We start from the raw sequence: 24,870 nt of genomic DNA on the forward strand, positions 1-24,870 counted from the left end.
TTTTTATAGCAAAGTATGTTATACAGTTGCAGCTAAATGTATGTGGATAGCTTAGTGAGTAAGGTATCTGGCTGTGGAGCCGTTCGATTCCCCACTGTGACTCTGGGGAGAAGAGCCAGCCTGTGTGGCCTTGGGCAAGCTGCACAGTCTCAGGGCACCCCCAGAGGAAGGGAATGGTCAACCACTTGTGAATACTTTCTCCCTAGTAAACCCTGAAAAGGGACACTGTAAGTCAGAATTGACTTGACAGTACACGATTATTTTTACGTTTTTTATCTGCATTATACGAAGATGCTGAGAAAAGCCAAGCAAGCCTCATGTGTAAGAAATTCCTTGCCAGCCTTCAGATGTGAAGGGTATTTTGGAACTTTCCTAAAAGCAGGCTTGCAGTTCAGCAGAAACATTCCTATCCATTAAGAGTGATTTACTCATGGAGACAGGAGTGTGCGGCAGGTGCAATGGCATGTTGGGATCTTTATCACGATGCTCATACTGGCTGTATTGAAGCAGCTCGGCTGCTTCTTTTGATGGAGATGGGCCTGAGCATGAGGTTGGCTATGACCAATTACAGTCAGAACTGAGCCAGGATTGAGTCGTGAGCACTGGTATGTTGAACATGATGCTGGCAGTCTATGTACATGCCATGTATGTCTTGATGGCATATCTTTGGCATCTTAAATTAATGCCACTCACAGGGTTCTTGTAGCTGTTAATGCTAAAATAGCATTTTCAAAGAAATTGAAAATGAATTGAACCAATTTCTGAATTGAACTCATTTCTGAGGAAATGGGTTCAATTTGTTGACTTCCTCACTGGGCAAGGATTCTTTGCTACATACATTAAAAAAACAGAAACTCCATCCATTAAAAATAGTATCTATTATAGCTTAAAAAGAATTAATATTGATTTTAATTCTTTTCATCATGAAAGCATGACATGTCAGAAGATTTACCCTCCCCTATATAGTGGTATGATGCTTATGCGTTGTATATTTATGTCCTGCTCGATTTTGACTAGCCAAAGGGCTACTCTTTCTTTGTGTCATTCATACCAGAGAAGGTTTGATTTCCCTCAAGGATTTACAACTCAGCTAAATAATATGTTTCCACTAAATATTTTGAGATGTTTTTCTGATTCATATGGAGTGTTCAAATTTTTAAGAATTATTATGTAAACCATATTGGTGGGAGATGATGCCAGTGGCATCCAAACAAGTGCATTGAAATTGGTTCCAGTGGGAGCTTGCTTGAATTACGAAGTTAGTAATACAGCCCTAAAAATAAGCTGCTTTAGCAAAATTGTCTGTCAGGAAGAAAAGAAATGGTCACAACAGGACACTTTTGATAGTTTGTTTAAACACAGCAAGCACTTACAGGATGCTTGCTACAAGTTATAACAAGAAAGAACCTTGGTGATGCCTCCTGAAAGAGAACAGTTTCCCATTTCCAGCAAACTAAGCATTCAGTCGAAAAGTTTCACTTCAGAGCTTTCATGAAGCAACAGTCCCCAGCCTCAGCTGCCCTTGAGTTTCTCTGTTGGCAGTGAAGGAAGCTGGTGGCAGGCATGGCAGCCACCATCTTCTCAAGGCTGGGGAGTCTTCTTCACACAAGCCACTTGAAACTTCATAGACTCTGCCCCCTACATTGGTTCCCTGCCAGTTGGGGCACCCATGGGAGGGGGTTTGCTTCACAGGTAGACTGGAAGGAAGAGATTTTTTTTTCTTTTTTACTTTGTGGTATCAAAAAGGCCTGATCAAGCCTGGCTTCCTCAAACCTTTCCCCACCCACCTGTCCTCATTTTATATTGTTTCACAGTGTTTGGGGTACTATAATTGGAATTATTTTTGTCACAACTTTATTTGGGCAGCTTGTAAGCATGAGAACAGATCTAGGTGGATAGGGAGTGGGTACCTGACCTTTCCTGGTGGTTCCCTTTTAGAGGGCACCGTTTAAGATTGGGAATGGGCTGAGCTTGAGGGCAGCCACACACTCTAGCTCCCCGGGTGACAGGTAGGGCCACATAGTGGCATACATCCAAGGGATGTTATCTCAGCTAACATCTCAGCCAGCAAGTGGATCAGTTGATGCTGACCTATCCTATCCTTTTTCTTGTATCCCATATTTATTTCCAAGTCTCGGCCTTGGCCTCACTTGAACTTGACTGACAATTGCAGCCCACTCTAATTCCTATTTTTCATATAGGAAACGGGGGTGTAAGAAACTAAAACTTTGCCCAAGACTGCTCAGTCACTCAAAGATTGATGAGGGATTGAATCAAAAATTTCCCAATTTCAAGGCCAAGGATTATTTTATATCCAACTTTATACTGGGGGCAGAGTTTAGTGCTATAGTGCGTCCCATATGCAGGGATGTCCACAATGGGAACCATGTGGCCTGAAGTTCTTGTCAGATTTGCAACAGACCTCTATTCTGCATAGAAAAAAGAGATGGGAGGCAGTGAAGGTCCCTGAAAGAGTGGGAGGGATTGGGCGACCGACGAAAGGGGGACGAGAAGGAAGACAGATAAAAATGGAGGGATCAGAGACAAGGGAGTGTGAAGCAGGGTGCCAGGTGTGAGATTTCAAGAAGACCCCTTATTAGGGATTATGAATGAATAATTTGGATGGACCAGGATGCCTATCGTCCTATTTTGTAACAAACTTGCAGTAAAAGTCATCACCCCTTTACTGGTGTTTTTCATATTTACTGTCTGATGTAACTCCTATTTCTAGTTACTGGAGGTAAATTCAGAAGAACGATTTTCTCAGCTGGCTGATATCCAAGACTTTGCTTATTTGGCTGACATCAACTGGGATGCCGTTCTACAGAAGAGGATAACTCCTGGCTTCCTTCCTACTGTAAGCATATTGCTATAATTTCTTTTGAAATCTGGAAACTAGAAATGGTGGTGCAAATGACAAATTCCTAGGCCACATTTTACTATACTGTATCATAGTATATGGCAGGGAATTCTGTATCCAGACAGCCAGCAGAATGTCTTGTATAAATAAGACATGAACTTCTAAAATAAGATTTAGAGTAGAACCCTTGACTTAATTTCATTTTCCAGGTGCACCCCACAGTGTAAGATGCACTATTTAATAAAAGCTCCATTGTGTTTCGAATGAGCATCCCTTCTCTCTCTCTCTATCCCCACACCTTCCTTAGAAAGGGAAGCTGAACTGTGATCCAACCTTTGAACTTGAAGAAATGATCCTGGAGTCCAAACCACTGCACAAGAAGAAGAAACGCCTGGCGAAGAAGGAGAAAGAGGGCACCAAAAATGATTCTTTAGAGGTGAGACATGGAGGCCAAATTACATTTCTTTTTCAGTTTCTCTCTCTCTCATGTCTGATGAAGTGGACTTGTCCATGAAAGCTCACTTTAAAAAATATAAAAGTTAGTCTTTAAGATGCCACCATGTTTTTGTCTTGTTTTGTTTTTTATTTCTAGTTTGCTTTTATCTATAATTCGTATTCAGTATTACTGTCAGATTCACCTGTAAACATATCAGTGGACTTTGTGCCCATTTAAGGATCCCATCTTCATCTGATGTCTTTCTGATGTTAACTGGTCCCAAACATTTAAAACTACCTGCTCATTTTTTTTACTTTGACATGAATGGCAGTGCTCCAAATGAGTAGTTTCAAGAAACGTCTGCACTCAACATGCTGTAAGCCTATCTCTGCTTATCTCTGTACAGTTGGATGAGAATGAACGGCACTAGTATGCTTCATAATTCTTTGCACCTGTACTTTGCATTCATATAGCAAATCTTTCATACAAGGCCACAATTGCCAACAGCTAATAATGCTTTCTAGCCTTTGAGATAAGAGATTTCTCATGGTTTTAGCATGAACCCCCAATTTGACTCATAGTAGAAACCACTTTCTCCTACAGAAAATTGTATTTCTTGAAAGTCATGCAAGAATGGAGGACATAGTTAGAAGCCAGTGGGGAATGTAAATACTGATCCATTGCCTTCATAAGTACATGAAGACAGTGAGGAAAATTTTGCCATTTTCTGAACAGTCAATAATGATTTTCTCTTGGTTAATTATTTGACCCACCAGCCAGAGGAATCTCATGATGGGACTATGTGTCAGACATTCAAAGCTTTAAAAAGTTTAAAGCTCTCTCTCTCTCTCTCTCTCTCTCTCTCTCTCTCTGTGTGTGTGTGTGTGTGTGTGTGTGAGTGAGTGTGTATGAGAAAGAGAGAGAGAGAGAGAGAGTGATAACCCTCACCACCCCTAGCTAGGAATACTCCTTTAATAAAATGAGGAAACCTAGGAGTGAAGGTTTCTACCAGCTTTTCCACATCCCAGTGGCTCCAAGATGAAAGGAAGTCAGGGAAAAAAGTGATAATGGTGGAGTACAAAGTTTTGTAAAGGAAGCAATGGGTGAATTCAGTACTTCTGGAATGAATATGGCTTATTGGGAAACAGGAAATTTGGGACTACCTTCTACAGATCCAGAGCCTACCATAGCGAATTAGCACAGTAGTCATTTGCAGCTTAGTGCTGGCGCCACACAGTGATGGCTGCAGTCAGGAGCCACATCTAAACTGTTCAATGACATCCGTCCTTCTGCCTTGCTGAGAACAGGCAAAGGGAGTCTGATTGGCTGCCGGTGGCCCTGAGGAGTTGGCCTCTGTGAGATAAGGATGAAAGAAGCCTTTTTTCTTGCATTATATACGGCAATCTCTGCAGTTCTTAAATCATTAATTGGCCCTTGAGCAGAGCTTCTTTCTATAGATCGAATTGTATTTGCTCCCTGACTAGAAGTGATATGTCCCTCATCCAGCTTATCACCGGGGCTTCTGGTGGTGAGCTAAAATAATCCACTCCAACAGTTAGGAAGTTTGATTTGTCTGTCTAGAAAACTTCAAAAATGCCTATGATACTACATTACACATTGCTACACAGTACCTTTATGCGTACAACTTTCTGATTAGTATCCAATACCAAGAAACAAAGGCATATTTCAGAAATGGTTTGCAAACAAGACTGATTTCTATTCTTCTATAGTTCACAAATTAAATTAAATGCACTTTGAAAGCAAAAGATAACAATTAAATGCTTGCATAAAATGGAGGGAAATACTTAATATCGAACCCCATTCTCTCACCACTGCAACTTCCCCTTTCTTAGAAAGGGGAAAGGCTCAGAATGAGGGAGAAACAAGTAATGTATTTTTAATATATAAGGAGAGAACTACTTGAGTAGAAAAGGACTCCTTTAGAGACTGAGGGCTCTTGGACCCAGCACTGCTGCAAAATGACAATGGTCTGTATGTGCCTTCTTTTCAGTTTGGAGCTTGTGGATCAGCTGCACCCATTCCTAGCGAAAGGGATTTGGCCCTCAGTGATCCATGCCTTAATCACCTCTCAGTTAGATTAGTGTGATGCCTTGTGTGACAATCACCTCTATGAAGCACCTACTTTTTGTTTCCCTCACTGCCCCCAGTGGATTAAATCTATCCACAATATAAAAGACGTTTGTCCAAACACTTGTCTGGTAAATGCAAACAGAACTTATTTATTGAAGTGTAGCAAAATTAATAATAATCATATACGTTCTTCGGATGCTCATTGTATTAGTTAGTTAGTTAGGCATCCTTCAGCCTCGAAAGACTATGGTAACGTGCTCTGTATGGAGGACTTGGAACAGCGTCTAGTGTGGCTGAGAAGGCCAATGCAAGAGTGGCAGTCCCTTCCACACTGAAGACAAATCCAATATGAGCCCTGTCCAGCTCCCTGGTTTTGCTGCTTTTGTGACTTCCTCTTTGCCTCAGCCTGCTGGGCAAGGGTCTCTTCAAATTGGGAGAGGCCGTGATACAGTGCCTGCCTCCAGGCTAAACGCTCAGATGTCAGGGTTTCCCATCTGTTGAGGTCCATTCCTAAGGCCTTCAGATCCCGCTTGCAGATATCCTTGTATTGCAGCTGTGGTCTCCCTCTGGGGTGATTTCCCTGCACTAATTCTCCATACAGGAGATCCTTTGGAATCCTACCATCAGCCATTCTCACGACGTGCCCAAGCCAACGTAGACGTCACTGTTTCAGTAATGTATACATGTTGAATATTCCAGCTCGTTCTAGGACTCCTCTGTTTGGAACTTTGTTCATTGTATACAAGCAAATCATTCCCAAGTCTCTCTATACGTACTTTCTTCTTGCCATATAATTAATTACCACCTTCTCTATTTATTTATTTACCTTAACCAGTCTCTAACTCAATCTCTATCTCTTCTGCCTCTGCCTCTGACTAACTCACTCTCTCACTCCTGACTGACTCTTGACTGACTCTTCACTCTCAGGCTCCGCCTTTTAATCTCTCTCAGCTCCGCCTTTCTACCACGTTTGCATAGAACATGAATAATACACGACTTGTTTAGTAAAACAAGGGGTGAACGCTACACCTTGTCTTGGGGGCTGCCCATGAAATGTATTCAGAAACTACAATTACTACAGAACATGACAGTCAAGCATGTGCTGTTGTCTGGTGGGTACATTACAGACCTCCTATCCCTGGTCTGGAACCAACTGTTCAGGCATTTTTTATTTTTTATTTATTTATTGGAAATCAGTTCAAGGTGCTGATTTTGATCTCTAATGCCCTAAGTGGCTGGGGCCCAGAGTACAGTATTCTGAAATTCCACCGTCTCCCTTATGGTCTTCAGTGGAGGTCCTATGACACGGTCCACCAATCTGACAGATTAGTCTGCCACGAATCCCTGTTTTCCATATTTTCATGGCTGAGCTAGGAGCACTGCTAAAGTAACATAGAAAAAGTCACGGATAACATCTCATGGGGGATATTTCTAAAGAACAGAGTGTCAGAATCATGGCACAAAGCAAAGCAAAGTGTGCTGCTTATATACCGCCCCATAGTGCTTCAAGCACTCTTTGGGCGGTATGCAAGTTAGTTATGCAGGCCACACATTGGCCCCCCAAGCGAGCTGGGTACTCATTTTAATGACCTCAGAAGGATAGAAGGCCGACTCAACCTTGAGCCAGCTATCTGGGATTGAACCCCCAGTTATGAGCACAGTTTTGACTGCACTGCTGCAGTCTGATCACTGTGCCACGAGGCTCATATTTTCAATGAGGCTTAGTTGTTCAGAAGTGAAAAAACCAGTGGTTAAAGATGGAAAATGTAATTTAACATACACAAATAATCAAGAATATATGTTGCAGTTTGTGGCTAATAATGATAATTATTTTCCATCAGGTTAATTCTGGCTGACCCTTTCAGAATTTTCTAGGTAGAAGGCACTCAGAAGTGGTTGACCGTTCTCTTCTTCTGGGGGTGTCCTGGGACTGTGCAGCTCGCTTAAGAATACACAGGCTGGCTGTCTGATTCCGGGATACTTTATAGAGTGACACAGCTAGACAGTTACGTGACAAGTGAAGAATGAATTAATCTACTGCCTTCTATTTTTTTTGTGATTTGCCGCTTCAGCTGGTAAGCCCCAAATATCTGTAAGGATGTGCTCTCTTTTCTTTTCCTTTTGCTGACTCTGTGAGGGTCCTCTTTCAGACGAATGCTCAAATGCTGCTGTGGATGCTGCACTCTTTTGACAACATCTCTGTAAAATCTTATGGTATAATGATGATTTCTCACCACCTCATATTTTTGTTTGTTTTGCGATGGAAGGCCTGTCAACTGCAGAAACACCTGGAATCAATCCAAAGGGACTTCATCATTTTCAACAGAGAAAAGTAAGTGCTGACCTGGAAAAGGAGTCTTTATCTTGGCAAGTGTGCTAATGTATGACATTCAGTCTGTTTCAATACAGTGGTGCCCCGGAATCATCGCTAAGCGGGTAGGGGAAATGTATTGAAACGCATTAAACTCCGTTTAATGCGTTCCAATACCTTTGTTACTTACCCGTTCAGCGAGGATTCCAGGTGCCGGCAGCCATTTTCGCGCCTTCGCTAAGCGAGGGCAGGGTGCGAAAACGGCTGCCGGCAGCCATTTCCGGGCTTCCGGTGGCCATTTTGGAACCGCCGATCAGCTGTTCGGCGGCTCCAAAATGGCCGCCGCAATACCCGATCTTCGCAATGCGGGTTTTCCCCATTGCGAAGATCGGGTATGTTTCCGTATAGCGATCCCGAAAAAGAGATCGCTATACGGAAACATCGCTATATGGTGCACTCGTTAAGTGAGGCACCACTGTATAAGGAAGTCTAATTAGTGCTCCTCAATGAACTAAGAAGCGAGTTTGGCATGAACTCCATAGGTAAACGGTAGCCCTAGGGATTAGGCAATGTTCTGAGACTCTTGATGTGTGAGAGGGTGCTTTAACTCCTGCATTTTAAAAGCAAGCCCCAGCCAAGTTCCCAGTAGGACAAGGGATCACTGAATTCAATTTGTGGAGGCTTTTCATGTGATTAGGTGTACATTGACAACAGTGAGGTTGCACCTCTCCTGTTGTACTCCAAGTTGTAGTGATGCAAATGAGGGAAGACATAAGGTCTTGATTAAAAGCAGGGCAGATGTACAAAGGGTAGATTATGTCTGCTCTTGTGATTTCTGAGCAAAATAGAACCCATCTTTGTAACCAGCCCTCTTAGACTTGGTCATTGTGTATTGAACTTTAACTAGCAACAGGATATGTTCTTGTTTTTAGTGTTAGATCAGGATGGGCTAGCTCTAGAGATCTGGGTGTGGGTGGGCAACAAATGCTCATCCTTGGAGCTTGGAGCTTGAAGAATTGCTTCTTCCTTCCCTCCATCCCTCCCTCCATATTTGTTCTTACAGTTGAAATGGCACCCTTTTGTGGCTTTGTGGCCATCTCTCTCTCTTTCTCTTTCTCTTTCTCTCTCTCTCTCTCTCTCTCTGTCTGTCTGCCTGTCTGTCTGTCTGTCTACACACAAGTGGAGCTACAGGGGCCTCGAAGTCCTGGGAGGTGGCACTATGAGGTCTGTCCAACTTGGTAAAGGGCATATTGTCCCAGAAATACTAGAGTAATAGGTGATCAGCTCCCAGCCTTCTAGGCTAGTGATGCTAGCTGTCCATTCTGTTGAGGTTATCTTTAGCGGAAGGTGGGCCTCAGAAATCAAAATAGTTGAGGATGGAGTAACCATGTAACCAGGATATGCTAAAAACCAGCAGTATGTGGCCTTTCCATTAGTCAAACTCAATATGAGCAGAGATATTGCTGCTTAATAAAATAAGAGGGATTTGTTTTAATGTGTATTCAGAAGTAGCTTTGTAATGCAAATGGAGAGCAGGCTACTCATTGCTTGCTGTGCTTCACTGCTGCACGATTATGGGCTTTGATTTCTCTTCTGTGTATTTCAGGATGAGGCAGCAGCATAACGAAATGCAAGACAACCTGATGTTGGTACAAACTAAAGACAAGCAGGAAGATGACCAGAATAATAACATCTGAGACCAGTTTAGCTCTTGCCCAGGCGCTGTCATCCAAGGCCAAGGCTTCTCCTTTAACTATTTCACAGAGCTTGAGAAACGAAATGTCAAGGAAAGACAAATGCCTTGCTCTGTGGTATCCAGACTACAAGCCAAGTGTCTCCTCCCACCCCCATGGAGCTATGGCTTAGTTACTTGCAGCAGTACATCAGGCAGGGGGTTTGCATTTTTTAATGCCATTTATTTATTAATTAATTAATTTATCTATTTATTTATTTTTTTAAAATGTTGGCTATAAGAACCTAGCATTTTCTTTTTCACAAAGATACACAAGTGTAGAAATCTTTTGTCCATGTAGTGCTTCTGATGGCAAACCATTGGGGCTGCTGATTATTGGGGTCAGTTAACTGCCTATAGGATCTCTTATCAGGTCTTCACTAAGTGCTTGTTCAATGAGTGGCTGCATATTTTAATAGATGCTTGAAAGAGACGGGCCTGAACTGCAGTTGTGGTGCAAGAGACTATGATGTCAAGGTCACCTCTTTCTGTACTAGTAACAGCTCTGAACTAAAATTGATATTTAGTTTACCAGCTCAATGTGTCTACCAGAGGAAAATACCCCTTGGCAGCCTACATAAAGTGGTTTCCTGGGGTTAATCCAGCACAGCTGCGAATGTGGAATCTAAGTATTTGTGAGTGAGCATCAAAACTGGTGGCAAGAGAGAACTCCTAAGATGTTCTAGGGCAGTGGTTCTTAACCTTTTTGAAAGAAATGCCCCCTTGAGCTATTGAGGAAGTTATCATCGCCCCCCTCCCTGAGGTGATGATATCTTACCTACCTACCTACCTACCTACCTACCTACCTACCTACCTACCTACCTACCTACCTACCTACCTACCTACCTACCTACCTACCTACCACCCGGGTGCGAGGCAGCACTTCACGGGGCGAGGATGAGGACCCAAGAGACCCTTTCCTTCCACCCGATCCATACTCAGTGCTCCCCTAAAGGAGACAGGTGAGACGTGGCAGGTAGAAAGAGGTAGATCATCTGGCGGCAGCAGCAGCACTGGATCTACTGCCAGCACTGTGGCTGCAGTCACCTTCACAGGTTTGGCTCGCTCCAGCGCTCCCCTACCGCCCCCTTCTGCTCCAGCGCCCCCACACCGCCCCTTTTCATTCTACCGCCCCCCTGAAAAATGAAATCGCCCCCTGGGGGGCATTATTGCCCACGTTAAGAACCACTGTTCTAGGGCATAGAACTCACCAGCAAATGCACTGGAGAACTCCAGTCACTGCAGGGGTGGGGCTGGGGCTTGAATCAATCCTTAACATTTTGTTAAGCCTGTATCTATCGGGAATAACCAATGTGATCTATAACCTGTGATATAGGGTACTTACTTTGCCTAGGGTGGACATTTGATGTCGTTAAAGCTGTTAGGAGCTGCCAAAAATCTGAAAGGGGTAGGGAGTAGAAGGGAGTGTACCAAGCATTAAAATCAGAAAACCCTTCACTTTGGGGCATTACTAAGATTGTCTTTTTTGAAAGGGAAATAAATATTTTAATCTGTCCTTCTTTACATTTCTAGTTCCCTGCTTTCTCTTTCCATCTTTGCCTTCTTCTCCGGCTATAATGCAATTGGCTAAAAAAACTGAATAATGGCACAGACGGGGAAATCGGGTCTGGGGTCAAACTGTATGCTTTTCCAAGGTATTTACAATGTGTTGGGTAGTGAATTATTCTATCACTCTGGGGCCAAGTATATAATGTGAAAAATACTCTTAGCCAACAGGCCCAACCCAGCAGAATGTTCGGTGTTTCTGATTTCAAAAAAAGAGGTGGACTTTGGCTGGCTTGTGCCCATCATTTGTGAAGTTTTAATTACGACACTGAAGTGGGTACAGTGTCATAATAAAAACTTCACAAATGGAGTTTTAATTATGACAGAAAGGTCTTTTATCTCAACTAACAAGGCAGCAGTTTTTACCTCTGCTTCAAAGAGAGGGAAAATTGCTGCCTTGTTAGCTGAGAGAGAAAGAGACAGATATTTTCTGCAGCTCACTGGCTAACTCTGCACACCACTCTTTTATGTATGCCCCGTACAAAACATAATCCCCAGTATATCTTTCAACAAAACATCTTGGATTTCTTCCACAAGCCGACCAGACCTAGGTAAATGGCTGCGACCCAGGCTCCCTGCTGCTTTATCTGGGGATTAACTAAAAGGGCAAGGCCATTGCTGCTTTTGGATTCCAGAATCAAACAATATGGGCATGCAGTTCTCCAGGGAGCAGAGCTCAAACTGTCTGGAAAGTGGCTGGAATCAGGACAATGATTCCAATGTCTGCTGTCATCATTATGCACAATAAAAGCTACTGGCTTCTACAGATGAAGTCAAACAATCTTCTTCCCTCCCTCCCTGTTTCGTACACTATGAAATGTCTGGCTTTTTTGGTTCGATATGTCTGCTGCAGCTGAAGTAGGAAATGTCTGTGCTGCGCAGAATTCATCACTGGAGTGGCACATTGACTGACTATTGTTAAGAAATGACTGCAGGCCTACTCATGCTTCAGTCTCATGGCACAGTCAAGTCTACCAACTGTCTGAAGGTGCTGTATTGCAGAGTTGTCCAATACCATCTTCTGCTTATTGTGTGCAGCAGAAATATGGCCAACTGGTGGCCTCCGTGCTGCACCTTGCCTGACCTCATTCTGTCTGGCCTGCTGCACCAGGCTGAATGTTCAAGGCAGGGCAGCCGTATTCCCATTTGAAGAATCTGACCTCTATCATTGAACAGAATTAAAACACAACCACCACCCAATACGTCATCCTTTAATGTAGCTTTTGACTGATCTACCAGCCTTCCATTACTGTTGGATTTAAGTTTCGTGCTATACAAGCCCTCTCTCTGCTCTCTGTTTTATTCCTAGTTCACCCTATTTGTGATTTATTTTCCCCAGCAATAAAGCAGTTCTATATTTACTGATTTGACTTAATACGATTTGTTGCAGTTTATATCTCACCGTGCCGCTAGTGAGCTCAAGGTGGGCATACTCACTTCTCTTCCTCCCCCATTTATTTGCCCAACGATCTTGCGAGGTAGCCTGGTTGAGAGATAATATCTATTTCGCAATCACTGAACGAATTTTGTGGCTGAGCGACAAAGTAGAAGGCCTCAAATAGCCATCATGAGTAGTGTCCCCAAGCCATTTTTCTGCCCTTCTCCCAAGTATCTCAGCAAAAAAGGATTTGAAGAAGAAGAACATACATGGAGATCTGCATCTCCAGGGGGCACCATTCCCCTCTGGCTGTTCTGCAAATATCAGAAGTTACTCCCATCACCCCCAAACGGCACGTAACCTTCTGCTTTAATGTACAGGGGAAGGGGCTGCCCTCCGACAGCGTGTCGATGCTCTGCCCACCCAACCACACTGGCTCTTATGTTATAAATGCAACTTAACCGTATGTGTGTGAGAGAGATTAGTTTTCTTTTATGGTTTAACAATTATTTGGTTACAGTACTTTTATAGTAACGGGTGTGGCCTCACTAAATAGAGGAAGTGAAAAATTGCAGGGCTCAGGCGCTGCCTTGTGTTGTGCCCCTATGCTATGGATACTACAGTGGGCAGGAAAAGAGTGGGTTTTGTAATACTGTACAGGGTAATGTGTTTTTTTTGGCATTCAAATGAGGACTTTTAAACTATTTTAGATACTTTGGAGAAACAGGAAAATAAGAAGTCACCATTAAAAACTGTTACCATGCTACTGCTAGTAATTACTTTTAAAAATTTATGTTCATAGGTCTGTTAGATTGGGGAAAGCCTGCAACATAGGTTCAAGGTCCAGCTAGACAATACATTAAATGCATAATCACGTTTCTGCATATATGTGTACAAAACTGCAGCCACATCCCTAGAGCACTAGGAAATCCTCTGGAGCAGGTTTTATGAGGCTGCAGGGAGGAGAGACAAAAGATGTTATGTTATGCTAATGGATTTCTGCAAGGGGGAAACTGGGTTTAATCCCCAAAATGTAAGAGGACAGGAATGGAAAGTTGATTTTGTAGCTGAGAGCTTAGAAAAAGAAATTGTAAATTGCATAGCTAAGAATTTCAGAATTTCTGGAAACATTGTAATGTTCAAATAGTAATCTTCTCAAGGAAAGTCTCACTGACAGCCTTATGTTCAACGAATTATAGTAAAATCACTATCTGCACTGGTTAACTTTCTGCACAGTGATAAATAGTAACTTAAATCTGGGTGTTTCCACATTATGTGAACAGATAGAGTTAGGCTCCATTAGTCTACAGAGAGAATACAATTTATTCATGAAACATGTTCTCAATGGGTTATCATTTATGTTAGGTTTGATTAAAAATACACAGAATACTGGGCATTTTTCCTTTTGCATTTTATAAAGATGGCCTATTAAAATTTCTATAATACTGTTACACTGCATTGACTCTTTTTTCCATTTTCTTTTCTTTAATTCCTTAAATGTATACCTGTTTATTCAGTAGACATTTGGCTAAATGTGAAATATGAAGTGTCACTAATGTATGGAAATTTGGGAAGCCATCATTCAAATTCCTGTCAAGACTGTTTTTTATTAGAAATGCAGATCACTGGCTTCAGAGCCATAGGTTAGGAGTTCAAATTCCAGAAGAGCCAGCCTGGGTGGCCACGATCAAGCCGCATATCCCAGGATCTCTACAGAAGAAAGAGAATAGTAAACCAGTTCTGAGTACTCTTTACTTAGAATACCCTGCAAAAGAATCAACGTAAGTCAGAATTGACTTAAAATAATAAACTTAGAACTGCAGAGCTGGAAACAACCCTATGGATCACCAAACAGAGTACTTGTCAAGCAGGCATGGTAGGGTATTGAACTCTCAACCTATGGCTCTTCAGCCAAATACCTGGATGAAATAAGCTATCCTGCAGTTGCTACCTGATGGAACACACATACACAACAGCTTTCAGAAAAAGCAATGTTTCATTTAAGAATACAAGAGCCCTGCTGGATCAGGCCAAGCGCCCATCTAGTCCAGCTTCCTGTATCTCATAGAGGCCCCACCAGATGCCTCTGGGAGCACACGAGACAGTTAGATACCTGTCTCCTGATACTCCTCCCCTGCATCTGGCATTTCAAAGTCCCTTCCTTTTAAGCTTGGAGATTATACAGTACATCCCCATCACGGCTTGTAACCTGTGACAGATTTTTCCTCCAGGAATCTGTCCAATCCCCCTTTGAAGGCATCTAGGCCAGATGCCATCATCACATCCTGTGGCAAGGAGTTACACAGACTAACAACCTGCTGGGTAAAGAAATTGCTTGTTCTCTCTCCCCAACACTCCTTTTGAGCAGATGTCCCCTGGTTCTGGTATTGCGTGAGAGGGAAAAGAGCTTCCCTCCATCGACTTTATCCACCTTCTGGATAATTTTATGCATCTCAATCAGGTGCCTTTTCTCTAGACTAAAGGGACTCAAACACTGTAGCCTTTCTTTATAAGGGAGGTTCCCCAGCCCAGTCATCATTTATTTGTTCTCTTCTGCACCTTTTCCAGTTCCACTATGTCTTTTTTGAGGTGAGGTGACCAGAAATGTATGCAGTATGTTAGGTGCGGCCTTACCAGCATTTTGTACAATGGCATTATAATGTTGGCTGTTTTGTTTTCAGTCCCCTTTTCAATGATACCTAGCATGGAATTGCCCTTCTTCACTGCCACCGCACACTGGGTTGACACTTTCATCGAGCTGTCCACCAGCACACCAAGTTCTCTTTCCTGATATATCATGGACAGCTTAGAACCCATTAGTTGATAACTAAAGTTTTGATTTTTTTTTTTGCCCTAAAGGGTATTACTTTACATTTTCTTATACAATGGTGCCCCACTTGACGACGATAATCCATTCCAGGAAAATCGCTGTTAAGCAAAATAGTCGTCAATCAGGGGGAAAAACCATTGGAATGCAGATGTCCCCTGGTTCTGGGGACATTCCCATTGGAATGCATTGAAAACCGGTTAATGCGTTCCAATGGGGAAATACCTCATTGTCCAGCGAAGATTGCCCATAGAGAACTGCCGATCAGCTGTTTAAAATCACTGTCTTCCGAAGCTTCTGTCCAGAAAACAGCCATTTTGTGAAGGGAAGCCATTTTGCGGAGCCGGAAAAAACATTGTTTTGCGAACAAACGGTTCGCGAATCAGGCACCTAATCGACATAAAGCAAAAAAAACACAATAGGAACCATCGTTTTGCGATCGATTTCATTGTCAAGCGGGGCACCACTCTATTGAAATGTATTTGCCATTTTGCCATTCTCCCAGTTTGGAGAGAGACTTCTGGAGCTCTTCACAATCCCTTCTGGTCTTCACCACCCAAAAAGGTTTTGTGTCATCTGCAAACTTGGCCACTTCGCTGCTTATCCCTGACTCCAGGTCATTGATGAACAGGTTGAAAAGCACTGGTCCCGACAGATCCCTGGCCGCTTTTCACCTCTCTCCATTGTGAAAATTGCTATTGACACCCACTCTCTGTTTCTTGGTTCTCAACCAATTCTCAAATCCATAAGAGAACCAGCCCTCTTATCCCGACTGTGGAGTTTTCAGCAACCTTCAGTGAGGGACCATGTCAAACACCTTCTGAAAATCCAGATAGACGACGTCCACTGGTTGACCTGGATCCACATGCCTGTTGACCTTTTCAAAGAATTCTAAAAGGTTTGTGAGGCAAGACTTACCCTTACAGAAGCCATTTCCAAGTACTTTAATACAATACCACAATTTTGACTAATTGCACTGTTAGCAAGAACTGAGATGAGGTTCAAATAAGAATTGTTTTGTGTGTGGCTGAAGCCTCATGGCATCACTTTTTATTCCTGATGACACAGAAATTATGTCAAATCAGTGCATGTCTGAGCCAATTTCTAAAGTTGTCAGCATCGGAGCCAAGTAAAGAAAACAATAGGTAACAATTGAAGTTCAGATCTTATTAATATGATCTGGATGTCTGACAGCAAGCTAAACCCAATAGTGTGAGGTAGCGGGGGGGGGGTGTTAGCTAGTGTATCAAGAGCGGTATAGCGACCAGACCATGGGAAGTAATAGTACCACTCTGCTTTCTTCAAACCTTATCTGGAATGTTGTGTCCAGTCCTGGGCGCTACAGTTTAAAAATGATACTGAGAAGCTGGAAGGCAACCAACATGATAAAAGGTCTGAAAACCGAGCCCTATGAAGAACGGTTGAAAGAACTGGGGATGTTTAGTTTAGAGCAATGGTCCCCAAACTCTGGGCCTCCAGATGTTTCTGAACTTCAACTCCCAGAAATTCTGGCCAGCAGAGGTGGTGGTGAAGGCTTCTGGGAGTTGTAGTTCAAGAACATCTGGAGGTCCAAGGTTGGGGACCACTGGTTTAGAGGAAAGAAGACTGAGGGATGACATAATAACCATATTCAAATATTTGAAGGGTTATTAGGTGGAAGATGGAACAAGCTTTTTTTCTCCAGCTCCAGAGAGCAACAGTAAGAGAGGCAATATCAACTAAACAACAGGAAGAAGCTTCTGACAGCAACAGCTTTTCAACAGTGGAACAGGCTGCCTTGGGAGGTGGTGGATTCTTCTTCATTTGAGGTTTTTAAGTGGAGGTTGGATAGCCACCTATCAGGGTTGCCCTAGTGGTGGCTTTTCTTCTGCAGGGAGCTGGGCTCAATGACCACTGAGGTCCCTGCTAGAATTCGATGGTTCTATGGATTAGATTTTGCTTTTTGCCAACCCCTGAGATTATGTGGGTTCATTCACAGATGCAATTTCAGAAACAGTTGTATATGTGCAGTTCATAACAGCATGTTCCAGTCATTGAACGTTCAGAATATACTATGATGGCCCCATGAATTAGTGACCTTCAAAAGCTCCTACCATTAACAGCCTTTGCTCAGTTCAAACCTATGCCTTGCTGTATTAAGTCAATCCATGACATGTTCCCTCTTACTCTTTCCCTACTGTCTTCTACTTTTCTTATCATTATGGTATTTTCCAATGAGTCCTATCTTCTTGTGATATGTCCAAAGTATGACAGGATCAACCTAGTCATTTTAGCTTCTGGTAAAAAGTTCAACCTTAATTAAATCTAGACCTCACGTACTCATTTAGTGGTGGTCTAGCCATACTGCTCTCCTCCATCTTCAAATAATATAATTTTTTCTGTCAGTTTTCTTCCTTGTCCAGATTTCCATTTCACACATTATATTCAGAATGGCTATAGTACGGATGATCTTGACCTTGAGTTTCAGTAGCACATCCTTACACTTAAGCATCTCTTCTAATTATTTCATAACAACCTTTGCAAGTTTCATCCTTCATGTACATTCACCTTTAAACTTCTTCAGTAGCTTCTTCAAGTCATTGTTTGAGGGGGTTTTGCCAGTAATACGGTGCCATCTTCATATCTTAAACTATTGACATCAGAAATAGGCATGAAACTTGGTTCTGGTAATTTGCTGGTTTGTATGCACAGCACCACAAGTACCTTGTGTTCCCTTCCCCTCTTTTCCCAGCAAATTACCCACTCGCCTCTTTGGCTGTTCGACCAGTCCCTGGCAGGAGCACAGGTCTGTCTGTCCTGCCTCCTTGTCTGAGTGGGTTGGGTGATCAGCCAAGGAGGTGGGGCAGGGAAAATGTGACACCTGGCATGAACCTCTGAACCAAGGTTATCTAATTGACATCTCTTTCATTTTTCTGTTTGTTTTTCTATTAATCTAATTGAGCTATCTGTATATGTTCTGCATTCAGACTGACAGACAGGGAGGTAAAAGATAGCTTTGTAGACACCTTTGACGATTGGAAACTTTTCTGGTTCTCCATATTTTACCCTAATCCATTTTTTTCAGAATTAAAAAACTAGCTTTCCATGATCAAGAAAGTCAAAGGCTTTGCTGTAAAGCACTGTTTTCTTTCTTGCATAATATTAACAAGAGTTAGCTTGAGCCATTGCCAAAGTGTATGAAATATTTTTCACCAGTGTCACTTTTTACTACTGCTGCTCCCCAGTAGCTTCCCTTCAAGATTTTTTCAGCTCCATTACCAATTCTCTTCTACTCTTTATTCTTGAAGATGATTGATACATCGCAGGCAAGTAGGTGTCTCGGCTTTGACCATTCTGCCTTTACTGACACAGTGTATTATTCTCAGCTCCCCCCTTGTATGCTAAAACCCACTCACCATATTGGGCATCTAAGAGGGGGAAATCGCAACAACTGTTTTTGATTATAATCTGTGCTAGTTCCCGAAGCTACTGTATATGGAAAAAAACTATGGTTGTTTGCTGTCTCCAATTTATATTTTATGCAAAAATTGCTCTGTAATTCCCAGTATATGTACATCAACGTATGAAGAAAATTAGTACCTTTAATTCTATTTAATTAATGAGCTCATTTTAGGATAACTGTAACATCCCTGTAATATAGCTAAAATATACCTGCACTGGGGTCCATATTCAACCTCTGTCCTTATTTGTTTCTTTCTGTTCCCCTGATTGACAGATTGGGCAAAATTAAAAGAATGGTTCATGTGAGGGAATGTGAGACAATGTTGCTCATTATAAGGAAGACTGAAAAGGGAACAGAAAAGGGGAAGGATGAATGGACTAGATAGGTAAGCATCCTCTTCTCATGCTGACTGCTGCAAAAATGAAACCACCATCTGAGTTGCCCAGTGTGGCTCCAGTAACTAGCTACTCCCCAGAGAGGGGACTTGGAACTCTATGGTTGGCTGCCTGACCTGACCATCGATCCTAAAGTTTTCTCTAGGTCCACCCCAGTGTTGCCTAGGGAATTGGCTGAGTGGTGCCAGGGAGAATGCACCCAAAAATGAAGCATACAGCTTACCGATGCTGATAATAGTTCGGTGTTTTGTTTTGTTCTGAAGCACGCTGTTCTGAAGGACAAACCCTAAAATGGCCCGATTCATGGAGTTTGGCTTTTGCTTTGTGGTTCCATTTTGTGCCCAGTCCGTTCCTGACCAAATGCTAGCTGGAGAACTTTCTTTCTCAGCAGGACACTTGAGCAGAGTTTGACCTAGCTATGCCGCAAAGCCTTCTAATTCGGGCCGTTCTCCCAGGTGCATCATGTTCAGGCATTTGCAAGGTGCCTGTAAGGTAAATGCAACTCATAGAATGGAGAAGTATGATATTTGTAGTTCAGAAAATCCTGTCCATAACTGACTGCTTCCCTGTATTAATACAGAACATGACACAGCATCACCGCATGATGAAGTTCTCCATTCGAACGACTAGTGTTGGTGGTTGGAGACTACAGTATATGTAACGTATTTTGCTTTACTACTTGTTACCAGAGTAGAGCGAAAATAGCAGGACTGCAGATCTTGGCAGCGGACAAGCCTTGGCACTAACATCTAGCTCCAGCCTCAGAGATGCACTGAACACTAATGCCCAGGGCTAAGAAGTTTCCCTAGCCTTGCTTAGATAGAAAGCAATCTGTTACCTGAAGCTGTCTTGTTTATAAATACTTGGTCTCTTTACATCCTTCTGGCTTCAACTGAAATTGCAAACACAGGAAATCTATCATCAAACATGTTTACTATTCTGTGGCATCTTTGCACTTACTGAAATCAAAACAGGCACTTTGCTTTAGCCATCCCAATCCTTAATCTTCTACAGTCTTGTGTCTCTTGGACAAATGCATCTGAGGACTCTGGCATAGTACGGATATGACAATCCACCACAAGTTGGCAGGAAATGGTTGTCTACCAAAGGGTATTGGTACAGAAGGTAGCAATCTACCAAATAGGACAGCTAAAACATAGGGATTTTTCATGTAGGAACAGAATTACTTTTGGAGTATGTAAAGACACCAATCAATATGATCCACTGTCAGTTTTTGGAGAATCAGGACACTCGGTTGGTATTCTCATATAACTGCAAGTATTAATTTTAAAAAGCCAGTTCTATTGATCCACTTCCTCTAAGGTTAGGTTTTCCTGTGCAACAAAATAAGGTGGTAGAACTGAGTAATCACAGTTCCGAATACTCCTCCAGGTATAAACAACCCTGTCTCTATAAAATAAATGCTAACTGAAAGGACAGGGAAGAGTCCCTTCAGGATAGTAATATGCATACTATCTTGTCCGAATCATTTCACACGTCTTGCGCGTCTTTCTGCTGTTAATCACATTAACCCACTAAAAAAACCGTATGTGTAGCAGAAGGAGCAACAGACTAGGACTCGGGAGACCTGGGCTCAAATCCCTGCTCAATCACAGAAAATCGCTGGGTGTGTGTGTGTTTGTGTCACTGGTAAAATCAGTGCTTAAAAAAACCTCATTTGTCTTGAAAATCTTTTTACAGTTGCTGTGTTGAATGCCACTTGATAACACAAAACAAGCAATCTTCCTTCAATCTATGGAAGTGTACATTTTTAGCTTCCTTTCGCTTCATCTAGTGGAACTTAGTTTGCCATTTATAGAAGAGGATGCTTGGATATAGTGAAATTATATTGTGTTTGAGTGTGAGAGAGATGCCATTATATCTTTAGAGTGTCTAGTAGCACATTCAAGACAAGGAACCTGAACAGCAGACTGTAGAGAAAATGTGAGCAGATAGAAAGTATTTTGTTGATTCTGACTTCCAGAAACACACAGACAAATGTCTATCTTTGTTTCCAGTACTCTTCCCGCATTCCTTTCTTTCTCCCCGAGTATGCTATCTTTTGTTCACTGGCACCACCATGTGGCAGGTGGTGCACGAATAAAATATAATCATGGTAAAAAAGGCGCTGTTCTAGAAGAGGAGAAATCAGTATCTTCAAAATAAAATACCACTTAGGACACAAAAGCAGAGAAGACTGAATTTGGAACCTGAAAATTCACATTGATTGTGCCCCAAAGGGGAGGGAATTTTTTTCTGTGGTAAAATAAGTATTGAACTCCTTGCATCAACTCTATGTTATGGCTCTGCACTTTGGAAAACTAACTGATATTTCTTTGTTTTCCCCTCAGTAGGGTTACTGTGATAGATAGGGGAAACTTCTCCAGTCTTCTTATTCCTTACAGAACTCACAAAATTAATCTGAATCTTGAGCCACCACACAAGTAACATCCATAATATAGAGAAGAATGTGGTTCACTTGTTCTGAAATGCAAGACCAGTTGATACCTTTATTAAACCACTAAAAAATGAAGGAACAGCTACTTTTCAATGTTAATCTGTCTTCCTCAAACTATGCACCAAGACGTTGTAGATAATGCAGGAAAAAGAAGAAAAAATAGTCCCCAAAATTTATGGCAGATAATTGTGCCTGTGTCTGCTTAATGTGAATTCAAATGCAAGCTATAAACACTATTAGCCGTGTAGGTTCAAATTCCACTCCAGGTAGCAGTTGGCTGGATTTCCCATTCAATAACAAACTGCCAAATAATTTGCATTATCCTCCCACCACTACTGCCTTCTTTGGAAACTCAAGGTTCTTATTTGGCCAGGGAAAAGGTAACACAGAAAAGCGCCAAGTCTCCACCAGAGAACTGGGATTTAAATTTACTCCACCCACTAGGAGAAGCTAAATTAATAGTGCTACCTAGTGGATATAAGCAGATGCAACACATGTGAAAGCAACTTGCTGAGAATTAAGTTAGCAAGAGCCAGGTAGGGAGAAATGGGGAATATCATCATTCTTCTCCGATACTTTGGTGCCTGCATTGTATTAAGCAGCTCAGATGCAAATGAGGAAAAGCTACTCCAGCTGATTAAAGGTATGATGAGATAAAAATGTAATGGAAAATATATAAATGTGGTACAGCTTAGAATATGTGAATGGGAAAATTTACATTTCAGTCTCTTAGAATATTAATGTTCAAAGAAATTAAAAGTCTTTCCTATGTAACACAAAGTTTACATTACTAATTACTACCAATTGATTTTCCGACCTTGTTTAGGCCTTCACTCCTACCTTGTATTAACCTAGTAATTAAACAGATCACCTAAAATATATGCAACTGGATATTCATTCTGTTTTGTTATCATCTGCTTGCAGTTTGAGCCTGTACACTCTAGAAGCCATTCTACCACAACTGCTGTACGTGTTTACGCCAGCCTTAGGTTCCCAAAGGCCTCCACTGCCCCACCTCAACAAAAAGCAATTCAAGTACATTATTTGCACTTTCCTAATTAACACAAGCCACAACATTCAACCTTTTCCTTTTATATTTATTACCTATGGATTTTATTATATTTCCAATTTTGTTGAAATATCCAAATGATATTAAACCCAGGTATTTGTAAGTCCTTCAAGAGACTAGCCATAGATCCTCCCTTATACAGTAAAACATTCACATGTTCTCAGCAGTCTGGCAGAAGGAGGTGTGCTAGAAAAAACTTGCAGACAAGTTCAGCTGTACTATGTAGAACCCTGGTTTGCCTCAGGCACCTTACAACTCAACCTGTCCCTCCCTTCCCAGTAAGCCTGGCTGCCTACTGAAAAACTAAATATATCTGAAGTGGCAGAGTTACTGACCTGGAATGAGATACCTCCCCCTACATGATTACAACTACACTCAAGAAATGTAAAATCTCAAAAATGGGAAATATACACCTAATGTAAGTTTTTGTTTCAATCACGGATGGAGTCCTAAATTTAGTCAGACATCTGCACAGTCACGTTGCCAGCTAACCAGATGTAGTTACCTGCTTGAACATGGCACAACTCCACTGCACATGTCAGATACGAACTGAGATTCCATTCCAAAAACTAAAAAAAACAAAACAAACATGTGGATTCAGCTATGAAAAGGAAGAGTTCATAGCTGCTGCTTCTTGTATCGTCAATTCTTAAGTATCTTCTATTAATTTGTGAAGAAATAAAAGGCATTGTGAGAATATGGATCAGTCAGCTTGATCTAACACAAGTTCATATTTGTGACTGGTTAGGTCTCCATTTGTAACTTACAGACATTTATTTGATAGAAAATCCATGGGATAGCTGTCTTTCATTTGACAAGCCATTTTAAATTTTAAAAATACAACACTGGCAGACAGCAAATTTGCTCTACAGATCCTATCATCATTCCGACGCATATGAACTGATCCGAAAGCAGATCCTTAAGGAAATTAAATGCATTTTCTATGGGCTGAAAAGTATAACTGCTAACGTGCAGAATGTGCAGCCCATGCAGATGCCACAGTTGCCAATCAATGTTGCTGAAAGGCAAGTAGACCAGCAGTCCGAGGATTGCAGAAAACTCCATGGATCTTGACCTACTTTCAATGCTAACATACAATCTGTACCACAGACTGAAAATGTCTTCAGAGGGAGATTTCTGCCTCCTTCATCCACAGATCTGAGCAGAAAGGACATCCTTAATATCCCCTCCAAAACCTGCTAAAAGAAATGCTCATGAGAGAAAGTGATGCTGCCCCATCCTTGGGTCTATATCCCTTATCAATTTAGATGATGAGAACATAAGCAGCGGTAACTATTATTAAACCAGACAGAGGATCAGTCCTAGCCTACCTCAGTGTATCAGTTTCTTCATACCCAACATGGAATTTTTCCCACCCATTCTCCCCTGAAACAGCAGAAATCAACAGAGGAACTGATTTATAGAGGTGGAAAATAAATATCCTCACATCTCAGAAAGTCGGTTAGAAAGAACATGCCTTTCAAGTTTTTATTCAATAAAATGTACGAAGTAATAAATTCTCTAACAGGAAGAGGTGATACAACAGAGTCATTACAAAGATGGCTGAGCTTTCCAATGGCCTTATGAGCTTCAAAGCAACTGCCTTGTCATTGTTGAGTGGAAACAGAACATGGACACAAAACACAGATCTACTTGGTTCCCCCATATCCACCTCCCACTACCCTGCCCCACCACCTTCTGTACCCACCCTGCCCCAATACTAACGCTTTTGTTGATTCTCCTCAAGTAACCTGACTAAATAGCTTGTTCATGTCCTTAGTTTCCTGCCTTCGTCAAGTCCCCTTCTTACAATGTGTCATCACACAAGCACCCACCAATGTACAGTTACATACTCTTAACTTAGTCACCTGTCAGATTTGCATGCATGTTAAAAAAATGGGGGGGGGGAATATTAAGGCTATGAATAAACAAAAAAGAAAACCCGCAATATTTTTTAAAGCTAGGTAGCAAGTAGCATTTATGAAACATAAGGCTTGAGGCTTATTGATTCTTTAAAATCTAAACCTTCTCCACTGCTCTTTCATTTTTAAATATCAAGGTACCATTGCTTAGTTTTCTCAAATAATGGTTTCCCCTTTCCCTCCCTGATTACTGGATGCTTAACTCAGAGATGTTATATTGGAACGACCTCCTGGGGGCGCTACTATGCGCTTGCTTGCTGAGCGGATGCCTTCATCGATCTGAGTACCTGCAAGGGATGCGGAAGATAAAAGATAACAAAAAGTGGTACAAGGAAGCCAGATTTTTTTTTTGCACAGGGTTATGAAGTCATGACTATTCAAAA

General features: G+C 41.8%; 2 protein-coding genes across 4 annotated transcripts in view; one reads left to right on the forward strand and one right to left on the reverse strand.

The window, feature by feature from the left end:
• The window catches only part of STK32A (serine/threonine kinase 32A), a 90,627-nt gene extending 80,633 nt beyond the window's left edge, over window positions 1–9,994 (forward strand). For both annotated transcript variants that reach the window (XM_020807168.3, XM_078385778.1), the window contains 4 exons: window positions 2,732–2,857; window positions 3,168–3,296; window positions 7,655–7,719; window positions 9,305–9,994. In XM_020807168.3, coding sequence (XP_020662827.3) covers window positions 2,732–2,857; window positions 3,168–3,296; window positions 7,655–7,719; window positions 9,305–9,395 — 411 coding nt within the window. In that variant the 3' untranslated portion in view covers window positions 9,396–9,994. The remainder of the gene's footprint in view (window positions 1–2,731; window positions 2,858–3,167; window positions 3,297–7,654; window positions 7,720–9,304) is intronic.
• A 14,029-nt stretch (window positions 9,995–24,023) lies between these two features.
• DPYSL3 (dihydropyrimidinase like 3) overlaps window positions 24,024–24,870 on the reverse strand; it is a 76,101-nt gene continuing 75,254 nt past the window's right edge. For both annotated transcript variants that reach the window (XM_020806617.3, XM_020806626.3), the window contains exon 14: window positions 24,024–24,774. In XM_020806617.3, coding sequence (XP_020662276.1) covers window positions 24,686–24,774 — 89 coding nt within the window. In that variant the 3' untranslated portion in view covers window positions 24,024–24,685. The remainder of the gene's footprint in view (window positions 24,775–24,870) is intronic.

This window comes from Pogona vitticeps, chromosome 2 (assembly GCF_051106095.1).
Source record: "Pogona vitticeps strain Pit_001003342236 chromosome 2, PviZW2.1, whole genome shotgun sequence".
Lineage (NCBI taxonomy): Eukaryota > Metazoa > Chordata > Lepidosauria > Squamata > Agamidae > Pogona > Pogona vitticeps.